The following is a 12,981-nucleotide window of genomic DNA, read 5'->3' on the forward strand; positions in this document are numbered from 1 at the left end:
TTGCTGTTTTCTTTTAATGCTTGCTTCTGGCATAATGAGAGAGAAAAGCTGTTTAAAAGTGGTGCTGCCAGCCTGATTCACTTCACCAGTTTAGGTAAAACTGTGTACTGGGGGACAAGCGAAAGAGAGGTAGTGTTATGAATACAGGAAATTAGCTCAGGTTATGAATGCTTTAACATGTGGCATCGGTTTACTTGCCTTATACTTGTCCCTATGAACATTAGATGAAGACATTGCGCTTATAGGTGGTAAGACGAAAAGCAAAAGCTTCAAATGATAATTTCTTGTAATGTAACTCAGTTTAGCAATGAAGTGTGTGAATAACAGAACAATAGGCTGCAGTCTCTGTTAACAGACTGCAAAAATGTCACAGACTTTGTCCAATACTGACAACAGTCTACAGTATGTTACAGACTGTTGAGATGCTAAGACACAAATTTAGTATCTCGTAACTTAAGAGATTATCTGTTTTAGTTGGAATTGTTAAGTAAATGATCAAATCACTGGTCTATTTTGCTTCAACATTGTTGAGTGAAATAGTTTATTAGCTTAGAATTAACAAGAACTGATGCCAAATCTGTTAGCCCATTAGTTGCAGTTTTCATATTCAAGCCAATGGAGTAAGATTTCTGTGGTTTATATTGCAACTCATTTAGCATACTGATGTTTCATCAAGTGAATTTGTCTGAATCACTCAAAATGTTTGGTCTTTTTATTCCATTGTCATCAATATTTTATTAAAAGCTGTTAAGTGCATTTCTCATGCTGTCCATGCTCATTTAGGGTTTTAAAGGCTAAATCTGCTGAGTGAAAGACCTTGTTAATGGTGGTGGTGTGAGAACTTTGAAAAACTGACAGTGAGTTTTGAATAATTACATGAAATGACCATCCCTAATTACCTCCGTGAAGGAGGTTATGTGATCGGCAGGGTATGTTAGTTTGTTAGTTTGTTTGCTGGCAACACAACTCAAAAACTTATGGACGGATTTTCATGAAATTTTCTGGAAATGTCAGAAATGGCATAAGGAAGAACTGATTAAATTTTGGGAATGATCCAGATCACCTTCTGGATCCAGGAAGTTTTTGAAGGATTCTGTACTATTGGGAGATAGGGCTAATGGCGGCTAATGGAGGTCTGCGCTCTCGGAGTGCTTTTCTAGTTGGTGTTGTTTTTTTATTAGTATCATGAAAAAGCTCTAAACTCTGGTATTGTGACAAACCTAGTCATACATGTTGTTAGCATCTGTGTTTTAATACAGCTTCAAGATTCAGATTCAGATTCAGAAAACTTTATTGTCTGTCGTGACAGAAAATTGCCATCCAAAAACATATGACATATAAAACACGACATTCCTAAAAACAAAGTAAAAGTGGCTAATGCAATTAAGTTAGATGGGATAAAAAGATAAACGGATACATTTAAAGTGTGCAAATATGCCTTATAGGAGTCGTGATAACCGTAGATGTCGGGGTAATTTTTATTGTTTGTTTAAGATGTCTTCAGCACTAGGAATAAAATAATTTCTTTGCTAGAGAGACTTTATAGCAACGACCTGATGGTAAAAGCTGAAAGATTGATGTAGTGGGTGTGATGGTTGGCTGTGATGTGGTTGGCTTTCCTTCTAACTGCTTGGGTGTGGAGGTCTGACATTGGGTTTGATTTTCTCCAGTTATTTTTCTTGCTTGGTTAATGATCCGGGAAAGCTTTGATTTGTTTTTAACTGAAATTAAATTGAACCAGGATGTGATATTGAAGGTGAGTACTGATTCTATGAGTGATTTGTAAACAGTTGTTAAAATGCCCTTCCTAACATTGAACCCCCTGAGTTTCCTCAGCAGATAGAGACGTTGTTGTGCCTTTTTGTCTGTGTGGTGGGAAAATGTCATTGTCCTGTCTATGTCTAAGCCCAGGTACTTAAAGGTCTCCACCTGCTCCACTGCCTTTCCATTCAGTTTCAGGGATTTAAAGAGGGGTTGGGAGGCATCAGGTTTTAGCCTCCCTCCGCAGCACAGCTCCTTGGTTTTTGAGATGTTGAGCTCCAGGGAGCTCTCCTTTATCTGGGCCATGAGAATGTCAACCTGCTTGTGGTATGCAGACAGGAGTCCTCGTTCTTAATGTGGGCAACCAGGGTCATATCGTCTGCATATGTGCTGACAACATTTTACATGAGGCCATAATGGAACGTTGAAAAAATAGAAGCAGGTTCTTAGAACAATTTTTCCACTGTCCAGAAAATTTTCCAGAAAATTTCAGTATCCATATTTGGTTCATCAGCTGTTATTTTACACAGTACACTTTAAAAACTCAATTCCATTATGTAATTCATAGTCAAATATCACTAATTTCACTTCTTTTAACCTACACTGACCTTACAATTGCAGATAAACATCTTTGTTTTTTCCAAAATATGAAAGCAAAAATAAAGGCCCTTGTTGGGTACTAATGCCTGAGTATGTGTTTTGCTAGATACAGCTGCCACATGGTCCAGGCTTTCACACCAGGCACATCTGTGCTGTGTGTTGGCTGCATCTCTCTGCTGTCATAGTCCTGGGCATCCTCTAGGGGTTAGGGAAAAAAAATCAAAACAGCATAGTATCAGCCAAGTATAGTTGTTTTGTTTTTTGTTTTTTGTTTTTTTTTTCAAAATAATGGCTAATTTACTGAAGTCTGCAATACGGGATTAATAGCATCAGTTAAATTTTTGTCCACCTGATGATGCTGTTTTTCCAGTGAGGTTGGCAGAGGTGATGGTCATACAGCAGGAAAAAGTTAGTACAAGCAATATGGCAGCAACAGGGAAAACACATCAGGAATGCAAGCAGGGCACAAACAACATGGACATGACACATGATGTTTGCAAGGAGTGCTGGATGAAAATAAACTGCTGCAGTTACACAATAAAAATGAAGTTAAGGCTAATGCTGAACAGTTGAAAAAATGGTATAGATAGCAGTACATCACAATGTATGGTATTGCAATACTCTATGTTTTGTTAAATATTTAAAAATCGCAATAATATCGAATCGTGGGGCCACCAGTGATTCCCACTCCTAGCATCCTTTTAAGTTTTACTTACTTGCTTATCCATTGTAAAGCTGGCAATATTTTGGAATAAAAGCATTCTGTGTGATCAAAATGAGTTTCTCCAAAGATATGTTAAACTAGTCTTTGATTTAAAAAAGCACAAACCCAAAGTTCTGTGTTTATCTTGTCTGTGATATTTTCTACATTATGGAAAAAGAAAGCTCCAGCAACAGTTGAAGTTGAGAGAACAGCTTGTGTGTATTTCATCTTGTGGCCTTCATCAGAGCCACCAAAGTCACATTGCAAACATATTCTACTGATGTGGACATACACACAGGTAAACAGGTAACCAATCAAGGTGTAGAAACATCTCAGCAAAGGTCAAGAGAAATGAGAGGCACCTGAGCTAAACTTCAAGTGTTGTTGCAGAGGATCTGAATACTTATGTCCATGTGAAATTTCAATTTTATTATAAATTAATTTTTAATGAAATCTGGAAAAATGTCTGTTTTCAGTTTGTCATGATGGGAGTGCTGAGTGTAGGTTAATAAGAATAAACCCGTAGCAGAAGGCCGCAACATAACAAAACTGACAAAAGTGAAGGGAATCTGAATACTTTCCGACTGTATCTGCTCAAACAAGGTAAATATGGCTCACTATTCATCATTTTCCTCTCTATTTTGGCTGAGACAGGCAACTTAAGTAAGAAAGAGGCGAGCCTTTTATTCTCTAGAGTCTCTAAGCGTGGCTATCAGATGTGTAAGACAGGGCGCTCACACAGGTAATCTGATAGCACTGACCTAATGAAAGCCAAAATGAAAATCAAGGCATGACACTGCTGGGATGTGTGTCTTATGCACTCAATTTTTAACTGGGAATAAGGCTGGTAACATATTTTAGATCTTGAAAGAAGAAGTTTATCTGAACTTTTTAGGTGGAGGCAGCTTAAAATAAGCATCATGAGATATTTTTGACTACAATTGAGCAAATTTAAAACGGGTTTTTGCAGCACAGGGCAGAGCAGTTCTGAGGCTTCAGAAAGAAAACCTCCCCCATGTATGGCCAATGCGCTTTCCTTCACTAACAGCCTGTTTACTTCCTTGTAAAAAAGCTTGTATATGCAGAATCTTCAGTATAAATGTACACAGAGGAAAAAGTTACTAACAAATGCTGTCACAAGTAGAAGACAGATGTTCAGCACAGTTTGTTTTTGCAGTTTTGTTATGAGCGGTATGAAGCTTTTTAAGCCTGGGACTTAAATTTTCCATCACACACATACAAACACACACCCACACACACCGGCATGAGAACAAGGTGATATGACACCTCTAACTTTAGTCTTCCTCTCTGCCGCTCTGGATAATCCAGTTAGGATGCACTCTCTGCATATCAGGAGGTTTTATCTTCCTTGTTTCCATCCGGAGCAAAAACAGACTCCAGGCTCCAGACCGGCCCTGTATCCTGAATGAACCTTTGTCACATAAACACACGTGACACATGCACTCTAGGATCTCCACATACTTACCCAGAGACTGACAAATACAGAACGCCTTGTCAGATCTCTTCCTGTGGCTCTCCGTCCGTGTGTGTAGAAAGGTCAGAGGTTTCAAGGGGCACCAGCTGATGTCACAAATCCAGAACGAGAGAAGTGTCCTTGATGACAGGCAGGCGACTATAATTGTCGTGACAACCCCAAGGAATGAGCTGTCATGTGACACCCCTTTCCTTCGAGCAGAGTGCACGGAAAAATGAAAACACACTCACACACATAGCTGTGTCAGTGGGGGGAACCCTCTGGAATCAATGTGTGGCATCCTTGTGGGGTAGAAGGGGGACTGCAGGGTGGTGTTGATTTCATCAATGAAAAATATGGCAGCAAATTATCATCAGCGACCTTTATCCTATGATCAAGAAGTGATAATGTTTAAAAATGAGGTCTTTGATAGTGAAAACTCTGATGGAAAAAATATGTTTCTGTTAAGGAGACAAGATGAGACTATGATGTTAGTGCAAAGCTGTTAAACATTCAAAAGCCATGAGAATGAAGTTGGTTTTCTCTTTTATTCTAACAAACTGTTCACCTTCCTTCCTGTCTGTGCAGAGGTGTTTCTATGTTTATCATAGTGCTTTAAATAATCTGAAAACAACATCTTATTTCTCTGTATCACCATTCTGTTCGTTTCTGGTGCCTCTCACTCTTTCTTGATCTCCCACCATTGCTTTTGATTGAAAACATGACTGTATACCTGGTACTGATTTTGGCACTGTTACATGCAAAAACGACAGATATTGTATATTTGAAAGCAAGTGGTTTAAAAAAAGTATGGAACTAAGACCCTGTGGAAATCTGGGTATAAAACTGGGCTGCACCCATGTTTTTTAACAGAAACTTAAGCAGTTGACACACATGCACACTTGAGTATAAGTGGAAAATTTTAGGATAGCCTGCCCATGAAATAGTTCTGAGTTACTTATTCATCCATGCATTAAAAAGCATTAAGCAAGATGTGACACAGAAATATGCTCCAGAAATCCAAGAAGGCCCAATCGATGGTCTCAAACTGTAATGCCAGAGTGAAAAGTAGGAACACTCTGGATCTCAGCTGAAATATCAGCTCTGCTGAGAGAGAGGAATAAGGCCTGGGCCCTTGCCAGGCATATTATTGAGCCCAGTCTCAGGGTTAATTTTAGGCATCTTGGAAATAAATGTACTGCCCAATAAGGACTGCTAAAATTGATTTTTATTTATTTTTATTCCTAAACCCTTCGGAATCCTCTCAAGCAGAAGGTCACTACCTCATCTCACCTCAACCACAACATACCACTAAGAGATCTATCTGGCCTTTAATGATCATTTTAATGCTGTTGGCAATCTATTAAAAAAAAAAAAAAAAACAACTACACAGGACCCACTCTGTCCAGTATTGATACATTTATGCTCCAATCTATTTCCTCGGATTAAGTCTTAAATGCCTTACTAACGTTGGACACAAAATATTATGTTGGTGAGGAAAAACTTGATCCCTCCTTTTTAAAGCTTGTGGTCCCTGTTTTAGTCAGCTACATCTTTCAGTTTTATATGGCACTGTTCCCTTAGCTTGGAAGACTGCTTATGTCACTCTGTTACACAAAGGTGGTGAAACAGCATTTATGAATAACTACATGCCCATCTTTAAACCTTTGTGCCTTATGAAAATATTTGGGTCCTTAGTAAATGAACAACTTAAAGGTCACATATTAAGCAAAAAAATACACTTTTTTCTGGCAAGAATATGTGCCCCCTGGCCTGTCCACAATCTCTCCAAGAACCAGACCTCCCCCACCCTTCAGAAAATGTGTAAAACAAGCAGTTCTCAGTTTTTCCCCTCATAAGTCATGTGGGGAGTTAGCCCCGACTCCAAGTTCGGTTGGCCCTTCCTGCTTTGTTAAGTTCACAAAGGTCTGGTTTAGACACAGCACTGTGATGTGCTGCCACTCTTCTTTTAAATGACGTGTCAGCCTTGGATTTTAGGAAACACTGTGCAGCTCTTTGTATTGACCTTTCTAAAGCTTTTCGCACAGTTAGTCATGCAATGCTTTTCAGCAATCTAGATAATATTGGGTTTGATAAAAATGCATACAGCTGGCTCAAGAGCTTCCTCATGGGCAGACAGCAGTATGTAGCAGTAGGAAAAGGTAAATCAGAATTTAATACTATTACAACTGTTGTTCCACAAGGCTATGTCTTTGGTCATGATCTTTTTACCTTATATAATCGATATTATGTTAGCTGATTGTAAATTCATCACTATGCAGATGACACAATTTGTATTACACTGCTGATAGGGTGATGCAGTCTGCTCTTCATTCTCTTCAGAGCTGCTTTTTTCCGTTTTAGAAGTTGTTCTAACTAAACACAGATTAGTTCTAAATGCAGAGAAAACACAAATTGTGTTCTTTTCCAGAGTCTCATCATCACTACTAAAGGTGACTCCAACACAGAACGAGTGACTGATGACAAGATAGCATTTAAAAATCATGTTTCTGATTTGGTAAGTAATCTTTAACAAAACATTGCCTTTTCTATAGAAATAGGAATGCTTTTTCATGCTTTATATATCATCTGCATATTTCAAAAGGGAAAGGTCATTGTCTTTGCAGGTTGTATTGTTTGTATAAATAGAAGATAAAACCGGAGATAAAACACAGTCCTGAGGGACTCCAGTGTTTAAAATCAAGTTTTTGGATTTAAAAGCATTCACAATGACGTGTTGGGGCCTATTGTACAGGAAGTCTTTAATCCATAGGACAAGAGATGGGTTGACATGTAATTCCAGATGGTGGCTGCAGAGGCTATTAGAGTCAACTGTGTTAAAAGCTGAAGTAAAATCTATAAATAAAATCCATGTGTAGGGGTGTGGGGAGTCCAGGTGCTTGCATACAGTGTCCAGGAGCGTGAGATAAGCATTCTCCACCCCCTCCTTTGCTTTGTAAGCAAACTGGAGTGGGTCAAGCTCATCTGCCACCATGGCAGTAAGATGACCACCTACCATCCTCTCCATGCACTTACACAGTATGGATGTAAGGGCTACTGGTCTGAAGTCCTTTACCTCCCTGGTATTGGTCTTCTTTGGCACCGTAGAATGATGGTTGACTCCTTCCATACCTGTGGGACGCAGCTGGAGTCCAGAAGCAGCTGGAAAAGCTGAGTGATGACACTGCCTAGCTGAGCAGAACATTCCCTCAGCACCCTGCCCCTAAGTCTGTCGGGGCCAGAGGCCTTGTGATGGTTGACGTGGCTCAGTATAGATGTCACCTTCCTCCTGTCCACTGTGACTGATGGACAGGTGGGGCTGGTCAGGGTCCAGTCACTCTGGAGGGCTGGCTTATTAAACCTGCTGTAGTAGGTGTTCAGCTGTTCTGCAAAGGTGGCAGCATCTGGACTTTGGATCTGGTTTGGTTTCAGAGCTCTTCCCATCATCGTGTTTAGTCCTTGCCATGCCTTCCTAGCATTGCCAGAGGTGAAATTCTCCTCCACTTTGTTTTTATAGTGTAATTTGGCCAGCCTCATCTTCCTTCTCAACGCACTATTCAGTTCTTTAAATCTCTGTGTGTCTCCCTGTAGAAATGCTGCCTTTTTATTATTCAAACAGTACTTCAGGTCCTTGCTGACCCAAGGCTTGTTATTAGGAAGCAATTTGACCTGCTTTGTTGGAATGACAGTGTCCACACAAAAAGTCAGACAGGAGGAGATAGAGTCTGTCAGCAGGTTTAGATCTCCTTCACTGCTTTGAAAGAATATTTCCCAGTCTGTGATGTCCATGCAGCCTCTTAACATCTCTACAGTGTCATTGTGCCAGACCTGTATTGTTTTTGTTTGTATTTGAGAAATATGACTCAACACTTTTAATACACTGTTCATCTGTAAATAAAGGGATGCTGAGGACAAAGTTCAATACATTTTTTTTCCAAATTAACAAAATTTTTGGCATGGTTTAACTTCATATTACATGCATAGATATTTGATGAAGTGCTGTTAAAATACATGTTTGTGTCATGATTAGCTGGACATAAACTATATGTCTAAGCGGTGATATTTAGTGTAAGAGAGGGGGGATTAATGGTTAAACTCTACAAAATGGGCCAAAAACCTTTGCATTTTATGACTTTCACTTGAATAAATGACAAAATATCCAGTCATACATTCTGTAATAAAAGTTTAAGAAGTCAAAAATCTCATTTCTTTCTCGTGAGCCCAAATCTCATCAATGATTTTCAAGTCTAAATAAAGATGCTTAGGTTTTTTTGTTTTTTTTTACCTGAGTAACAGGGTTTTTCACATTATAGTATCAGAAAGTTAGTGGAAAGGAGCATACCACTGAGTAGAAGCTGCTTAATTACATGTGCAAAGAATGCACCTGTGCACACTGTTTGCATTAAGTTCCCATCATAAACATGTCATATTCTAGTGGTCCATGAAGAAATGTTTTAACTACTTGAGAGTTCAAAGCATTGCTGACACTCCCCCTGCTTTTTTGAAGCCATTTGAAAGGGAAAGCCATCAAGGGATGTCGCAGCTTCAAAGCTCTGACATCTACAACACAAAGTCAGAACTTTTCATGCAAAATATTAGTACATTTCTCACTGGTATTGCTCCTTGAAAGATTCACACTGAATTTTTTTTCATAGTTTCTAGTCCACACTTGCTTCCTCTCAGTCACCCTGAATGTCTACATTTAAGACTTAGGATTCCTACACCTACTATGCACACACGGAGCTAAGCAGGTTTCAGACGTGTTGTTTGGCTTGTGAGGCTGCTAACAGAATCAGTCTTACATGTTCACACAAACACACACTCCTGAAGGCTGGTAATTAGATGAAGCAGTAAGGTGATAACAAGCTCCAGCCACACATTTGAAACAGAGGTGTTGATGCCAATGATTTGCCGGAAGTTACAGCCCCACCTGTCGCACCCTCTCCCCCTTCTCAGATAGATAACCTTAAACACAGATGCTCACACAGACTGACATATGAACCGCCTTTAAAACCCAAACACTCTTTAGCTTCATCTGTCCTTAAAAAGAATATGTGCATTGAAAAAGGTGTATATGACTCCCACTGCTGCCTTCCCCCTTTTCCTTTCTTTTCTTATCTCCTCCACCCACTCCTCCTCCATCAGCACGATCTATGAGTCATCTGAACCTAAAGGTGAGATGCTGCGTTACCTAGATTATTTTCATCTTCTCTTACAGCACGAGAGGTGATCTTTACTTCTCTTTTGTCTTCTTTTATTTTCTTCCTCTGCTTCTGCCGATCCATCCGTCACTTCTGACAAGCTACAGGTTGTAGATGTTGCTTTTGCCAGATTTTAAATCATCTGAGGTCACATCCAAATCATCCCCTCTCTTTGCTGAACACACATGATCCCCCCTGGGGTGGGAGGTTTTAATTTCTGCTTGAGATTCGTAACAGGTGGCTCCTGTCACAGCAATCTTTGTTTGTATTGATTACACCATTGTTTTCTTATACCCTCTTTAAATCTTCAGAGACTTCCTGGTTTCCTTTTTCCCTCTCCTTCCTTTTCCTTCTTTGCTCTCATAACATGTCCTTCTCTCTGTCTTCAGGTTGTGGAAACAGCAGCATGAGCAGCGACATGTACAAGGCCGGCTACCGCTCCATCACCAACATCGACTACTCATCAGTGTGCATCAGTGCAATGAGTGCCAGGCATAGCGACTGCCCCGGTATGAGTTGGCATCAGATGGACATACGCCAGCTCTCCTTCCCCGATGCATCTTTTGATGTTGTCCTGGAGAAGGCCACGCTGGACGCCATCATGGTGGAAGAGAAGTCACCATGGAGTGTATCACCTCAGACAGCCAGTTTCATTCACCAAGCACTAACAGAGGTATTTGATAAAAATCCTTGATTACTAGGCTTCCTGAGTTTTATTGGAAACCGGACCACAGTATTAAAACATAAATCTTTAATTTTGGTCATGTGTCATGAAGGTTTCAATCACACAGTAAATGCTGAGAACAGAGGACCAGAGTGGGATGCATTCAGTTTGAGCAGGGGCAGGGATAAAACATAAACCCCACGGAGGTGAAAATTTATCATCAGAAGGGGGGAAATCTCCCCCATACTGCGGCAATTCACACCCTGATATAACTACATAACTGGTAATAAGTATTATTACCACGTAATGGTTTTCAAAACACAATCACAAGTCCTCAGTGACTGCTGAGCAGCAATAATCCTACATCAGACATGAATGGGAACGCATTCCTTTCCCTAAGTAATGAGCAAAACTGTAGGTACATATTCTGAAATGTAATTGTTTAATCATTGGGTTATTAGTCAGCTTTAAGAACATCCATGGCTTTATTCATTGTTACACTGAAGCCAGAGATATTTCCTCTAACAGAAACTGTTATTTATTTTCTTGCTTTGCAGTGACACAAAAAGCCTAGTTGAGATATATTCTGTTGATCCAATCCTACAGATCCCTTCTCTCCCTGTCAGTGCTGTTCATAACAGCCCTAACAGTCTTTACACGCCTGGTGTATGATGATTTGAACGCCCTGCCGCAGATAGAGTTTATCTGTAAATGACTTCTCTCTGACAGTGGAATCAGTAATGGTGGCACTTTACATTTCCACTCCATCTCCACAGCCCATCAGTTGATTTAGATGACGCTGAGTGCCCTTCAGCTGCTGGCTGCCGCTCTAACCACCACTGTGTCAATGTGACAATGACAATGTTTTGGCTATTAGCCATGGTTGACCTTGACACACTGAGAAAGAGAACGCTGCTATCAACTAAAGTACTCTACCTCTGAATGGACAGGAATTACTCATGATGTACTTACTGTCACATTTAGAGCACTGCTAAATCAGATGTAATTCAAAGTTTACTGTGTAAGTACAGGCATAGTTTAGGGGAATTACACAGACAATGAGTAATCACGGTAATTGCTTTAGCAAGAAAGGTCAAATTGTGTGAAAATGGAAGCAGGTGAACATGACTAAGTGCAATCAGGGTTAATGTGAATTTGAACAAAGCTAATGCTGCCCTTGTTGATAAGATGCTTTAGAATAACACATACATAATATAAAGGGCTCTAGTGTAATTTTCCAATGAAAATATTTCAGTCAGTAGAAGGTCTGAGATCTCAACATTATAACCATTGTGTTAAAAAGGAAGCATTAAAACATGGCAAAGCCAAATCGTGTGTACTTGTACACCTCACTCATATCCACAGCAGACTGTACGGGTAGTAACTGCTGCTGTCGTGGGTTTTAAAAGCAAAGTCATTTGTTGCAAATATTATTTATGTTCTCTGTACAGGGCAGACTAAATCCTGCGTATCACTGGACTTAGAAATGATCAAACTATTGTTTTTTTTAACAGACCCTTTAAGAAATTTAGACTAGATGAGTTGTTGAAAACTAAAACATAACTCAGAAAGCAGCTAATATTGAGTTTCTTGAACACAACCAAACACTGGATCACAGCACCTGCTGGTAAATATTTAAAATAAGGTATCTGATTGAGGCTATCAAAGGCAGGGCTAGCTCCTCCAGCCTTCTCTGCTCCTCAAAGATTTATATGCTGCTGTACCTAGATTCATCAGCAGTATATCAGAGACGCTTTAATAACATTTCCCACTTTTAAAATGCTTCACTCGACGTTCTGTAAACACAGCAGTGGCTCAATAAGCCATATGTGGTGACTTATTGATGATGGCTTGTCACAGCGGTCATATGCGGCAAAAACTGGAGTGTTGAATTCTCAGTGTTAAACTTTTTAGAGTGGATCTTAACATTCAAAGTGTAATTTTAACTCCATTCAGAGTAAATTGCCTTCAGTGTGAGTTATTTGACAGTGTTGACCCTTCAGTGTTACTCAAACTCTGAAGAGAGTCAATTGCCGTTTCAAATCTAGGGGGGAGGGCAGAGTTTTCCCATCATGCCTTTTTACAGTGCCTAGATGTGTTTTTAGATTTATTAAGATGGATTTAGTTGTGTTAAGATGTTGCCTGTTGTACAAAGATCACTGCTGGGATTTGTTTGCTCATGTTTCTGGTGGACTATTTGAAGTTTTCAACACTTCTGCACCATGAGTGAAGTTATCTACCAAGTTGTTCAAATCCTGACTGTGGTAACGGATGGGTAATAATGGACGGAGTGCAGACTATCACTTTAGAGCATATTCTAACTCTGTGTCTGTGTCATTGCTCCATGGTTGCTATAAGACACCTCACATTACCACAGTTGTTTAATATGAAGTGGCAATATATTTAATAAGAATTTAAAGTGCTTTTCATTGTGTAAATAATTTAAATGATAAATACCTCAAATGTGAAAGGAAATAATATTTAAAGTACAATTTAATGTGTGAAAAACAACAATTTGAGTGTTAAGAATTAACTCTGAGAGTTTGAATATTGACACTTTTCAAAGTGTTAAATTCAC

The 12,981-nt window shown here is 39.5% G+C and overlaps 1 protein-coding gene across 1 annotated transcript in view; it reads left to right on the forward strand.

Annotated features, from left to right (window-relative positions):
- The window catches only part of ece2a (endothelin converting enzyme 2a), a 126,040-nt gene that overhangs the window by 53,580 nt on the left and 59,479 nt on the right, over positions 1-12,981 (forward strand). Inside the window, exon 3 of the mRNA XM_041802342.1 lies at positions 10,129-10,412. Coding sequence (XP_041658276.1) covers positions 10,129-10,412 — 284 coding nt within the window. The remainder of the gene's footprint in view (positions 1-10,128; positions 10,413-12,981) is intronic.

This window comes from Cheilinus undulatus, linkage group 13 (genome assembly GCF_018320785.1).
Source record: "Cheilinus undulatus linkage group 13, ASM1832078v1, whole genome shotgun sequence".
NCBI lineage: Eukaryota > Metazoa > Chordata > Actinopteri > Labriformes > Labridae > Cheilinus > Cheilinus undulatus.